At 37.5% G+C, this 4443-nt stretch overlaps 1 protein-coding gene across 1 annotated transcript; it reads right to left on the bottom strand.

The window, feature by feature from the left end:
• LOC122091015 (vesicle-associated membrane protein 724) lies at positions 1–4443 on the bottom strand. Its single transcript, XM_042660855.1, has 5 exons — positions 3912–4443; positions 2602–2743; positions 2338–2458; positions 695–757; positions 1–542 (listed from the first exon to the last, which is right to left on the bottom strand). The coding sequence occupies exons 1-5, from the start codon at positions 4099–4101 to the stop codon at positions 393–395; spliced, it is 666 nt and encodes a 221-aa protein (XP_042516789.1). The 5' UTR covers positions 4102–4443; the 3' UTR covers positions 1–392.

The following is a 4443-nucleotide window of genomic DNA, read 5'->3' as shown; positions in this document are numbered from 1 at the left end:
TTAACAGAGACAAATAACCTTTAACTACTCAAATGGAACCTATGTACAGTTACATAAAAATATGCTCAATAAATTAAGTGAAATACTACACGAACTCTAAACCTGTCACCGGCAGAGCCGATACATTACCTTATGTATTTTATTTTCAAAAGAGAAACAGAGAGAAGGATTCGAAACAGATATAACCAGCTGACTTCCACCAAACAAATCTCAAATTTTTAACTGATGCCTCTAACAAAATTCTGCTTATAGAAAAAAAAAATAATGGCTTAGAATTTTTCCTCCATAACCACATCTCTCCCCTTCTGAATTCCATCATTTTTAATGAATATGTGCTTGCATCAATCCAGAACTTTGCGCTTGTATGCTCCAATTTGTGTGCTTAAGAAAGACTAGTTGGTGCAGTCAAAACCATGGCAAATAGAAAGCCAGATCACAAGGACTAGAATTAAAAGGACCCCTAGGACAACCAATTTTATTTTCATATTCCGAAACCACATTTTTCGCCGGATTTGTGTTCCTTGTTTCTTGAAATCTTGGGCCTGAAATCACCACTCAACAGAATTGTTCAGTTCTTACTCAAATAAAATTTTAAAAGAATAAACGAAATGCGAAAACAGTTATTGAGCACTTAACAGGGGAGACTGATACATGAATTATGATTAATTAAGAAACATTACCAAGTTTAACCCACCTGAGAACGCAAATCTTCTGCTTTATCAGCAAGAATATCTATCTTCTCACCTCTATCAACAGCCTGAAAGGTGTTTGCGGGGTCATAAACATCATAGGAAGTAGATTTTTAGAAAATAAATGCAATAAAGTGTTACGATAAATGATCCAAAAACATAAAGGTTATGCAGGAAACAATGTTGTTAAGGCAACAAACCAATAAACAATCATTTCCAAAGCAACATATATTTACAGTACTGACCAGATAAGCATAAATCAAATGACCAATACATAATAAGATCATATAATAAAGCCCCAGTAAAATCAAAATTTTCAGGCATAATGTCCACCACACGGTTTCAGTCTATACAAGCTTCTCCACAGTCTACCTAGTTCTGACATGTGATGGGATGATGCACCAATGACAATTGGATAGAGATTAGGCAAGCTCTGAATTCACCACATGTCAAAATTTAGAGCCAAATATACACACCACCCTATGAATCTGCATGCATCTTCCCTTTAGCGTGCACACTAATGTAAAATATAGATCCTGTCTTGGTGTGCATCCTCTTGGTATTTCTGGACTTTCAAAACTTTATTTTTCCATTTGGCTAATTCAGTTCTACAAGAATTTCAACATCTGAGTAGGGGACCTTGAGGTCTACCTGTCAACTTCTGGGGCCCATCCAACATTCTATCTGGCTAAAAAAGGAGAGTTATGTAGACTACTTTCTTTCACCAACTAAAGCCTATATATTCTCTCCATGTGAATGTCCATGTACATTTTAGGAGAAGATAAACGCAAAACAGAACGCCAAAAGAAGGAACAACATACGCAACAGTGGAGAAATAAAAGTGCGTGCCTCAAAATCAAAGTATTTGCAAAATAGCTATACCACATAAATAAAACCAAAATCTTGTCACTTCCTCAAATTAAAAGCGACTAACTTGTTGACCCTGGCCCAACTGGTATCTAGATCAATTAATTATATGCATGAAAAGAACCAAAGGAGGAATAACTTAACAACAAAAGGAAAGAAATCAAACTTAAAAACCACTGGTTATTTAAAGAAACAGTGACTCTGCCAAGCCCCAACTCGGAAGTAAGAAGGGCCAAGAGAAGAAGACAAGGGGGTGGGGTGGACTGTCGAGGGTGGGAAACAAACGAGGAAAGGGCAAAATAACAGCCTCCATGAGTACCCATGCAGGCATACACACACAGAAGCACAAACAGACATGCAGATCCTAATAGGCATCTCATGCACCTTGATCTGAATGAAATATTCATCACTGATATGTAACCAACTTGTAAGTACAGAAATGCAAGGAAGTATGGGCTAGATGATAATTGAAAAAGTAAAAGTAGAGATCCCACAGACTGAAGGAAAGATCAGGCCTTCTCCATCTAAAGATACACCTATGTAAATATGGTACAATATGTAAGCCAGGTTGTCTGAGAGAATTAAGTCATATAACACATTGAATGGCTTAAAGATTACAGATAGGAACACATATTAAGAAGAAGCATGAAGCAAAAGTCTAAACAGCAGCTAGACAAGAAGTGATTCATAGTTTTAAAAACTGCGATGTTTTATCTCTCATTGAGCTTGATTTACAAGTAAACTTAAAGATGGATTAGCATTGAACACTAAATATTAATACCTTGTCAATATTTTCAAGCATAATGCTTTTAACTTCTGAAACTTGAGCCTTCACTTTTAAAAGTTTCTCAATCTCTTCAGCATGGTCAATGATATATTGCATATGCTCTTTCATAACAGGCCTGCAAAATTTTCAACCTTTACTCTTTTAATTGTAATTTGTAAAGAATCTTTACTAAGAGAAGTAAAGCACAAAAAAGGGGGTGAGTGAGGATGAATAAACTCATAATCAACAAGAAGATGCAATTTCTAAGGACAAACATACCCAAATTCCTTGTTTAGACTTTTGGCAATGGCAGTATCAGCTTTACCTCCACCATATCTCTTTTTAAAGTCTGTTTTCATTCGTTCCAAAAAGGCTATAGAAACTTGCTTCCCTGCAGATTCTTTCGCAACTACACAATATGCTGCAAAATCCAAAGAGCATTAAGACGTCGCGGAATAAAAGGATACCCATCCAAATAGATTAATGGGAGAAGCTAAGTCTTTAACCTTAACCAAAAAGGAAAAAGGCCAAAAGATAAGTTCCCACGACTCATGCGCACACCATTTAGGAGTGTGCCCAAAAGTTCATCAAAAGGATGAAAACATAATCAGTTGGAAGGAAAAATATCCCATGGTTTAAATAGATGTCCATATAGACATGAACATTCGACAGAAATAATAAAAAATATAGACACCTCAATTAAGTTCTAAGATGTGGAGTGAAACCTATGGTCTATGGATCTACAACTATATTTGCATCAGTAATTCAATTAAACCTATTTTGATTTTCTGATCAGCACCAACTCTGCATAGAATAGGAACGATGAAACAAGTTCATTAATATATATACTGGCCATCCATGTACAAATAGGTTCCAGCCTCAGGGGACCCCAAGTAACATTCTAGGTTTTGTTTTCGCTAGTGTTACCCTGATCCCAAATTAAGGCGATACTGATTTGGCAGGCAAGGTGCATCCCTGCATGGAAAGGGAAAGTTAGACCACCAGCCCATTCAGCACTTTTCTGTGCATAATGACCAAGAGAAATCAATAGAACAAACAACACTAGTAAAATGGGTTTTTCATTTGGCAGTGGAATCTTCTGGAGATTCTCCCTTTGTCACTCTCTCTCTCTCTCTCCCGAACTCGTCTGATTCTTCAAACAATTGGTTACGAACAGCCATTTACACCAACTATGATGTCCGCAGGGTCAACCAGTAAAGGTTAAAGTCTACATACAGAATTTCTACTTTTACTGAAAAATGCAATAGCAATTGGGTCTACAGAGCTAAAATTTGAACCATTGTGATAGCGACTATGCTCTTTGTGACTAGGAACACCCAATAGCTAAGATCACTAGATTCTGAGGCAGGAAACGCAGTTCTTCAAATAAGGGGGTAAGGAGGGTGTTGAAGAAAGGATAACCATGTAAAATCTCAGCGGAAGAACACTGAAATAGTCCGGCGCAAAACCAGGAAAAAGGCCTAGAATCCCAGTATGCCATAAGAGGCACCCTATAGATCCGATTCAGCTAAGCTCAAACAATCCCAAAGAAAAAGCAAGATTGAAGTAGTAGTAAAGTAAGAACATACCATAGCCATCTTCTACAAGGAAGTTGAAAGTATGGTGATCGCAGCTATAAGTAAATTTGTTGTTGGAGGAAGGAAGTTTCTGAAGGCACTGAGAAGCGATAGCAGGAAAATTGCCAGTGAACTCAGTGTATTCAGCCAAGATCATAGTCCCTCTTGCAACGAAGCTGTAAATGAATGCCTCCTGACCCATATCTTCTCTTCTCTTTCTCTCCCAAACTCCTTCGTTTCCTTGAGAGATTAACCTCCGCCGAAGAAATCGAAGAAGATCGAAACAGGGTAGGGGAACCTCAACCCTTCACAAATCACAGTACAAGAGGTGAAGATCGATCTGCTACATCAATTCCTTCTCGTTCCTGATTACTTCACCTTAATTATTGAGTTGATTCCACTATGGATTTTAAAAATATAGAAATCATAATTGAAGAGACAAAGTAAAGAAGCGATGAAAGCGAAGAGCTGCTTTCTTCGGAGAGCAAGCAAAGGCAAGTACTAAATAAGCACAGTAGCCTACAAGTAAAGCAGAGAGAGAGAG

This window comes from Macadamia integrifolia, chromosome 1, assembly GCF_013358625.1.
Source record: "Macadamia integrifolia cultivar HAES 741 chromosome 1, SCU_Mint_v3, whole genome shotgun sequence".
NCBI classification, from domain to species: Eukaryota; Viridiplantae; Streptophyta; class Magnoliopsida; order Proteales; family Proteaceae; genus Macadamia; species Macadamia integrifolia.
This window is presented reverse-complemented; position numbering and strand designations above follow the sequence as displayed.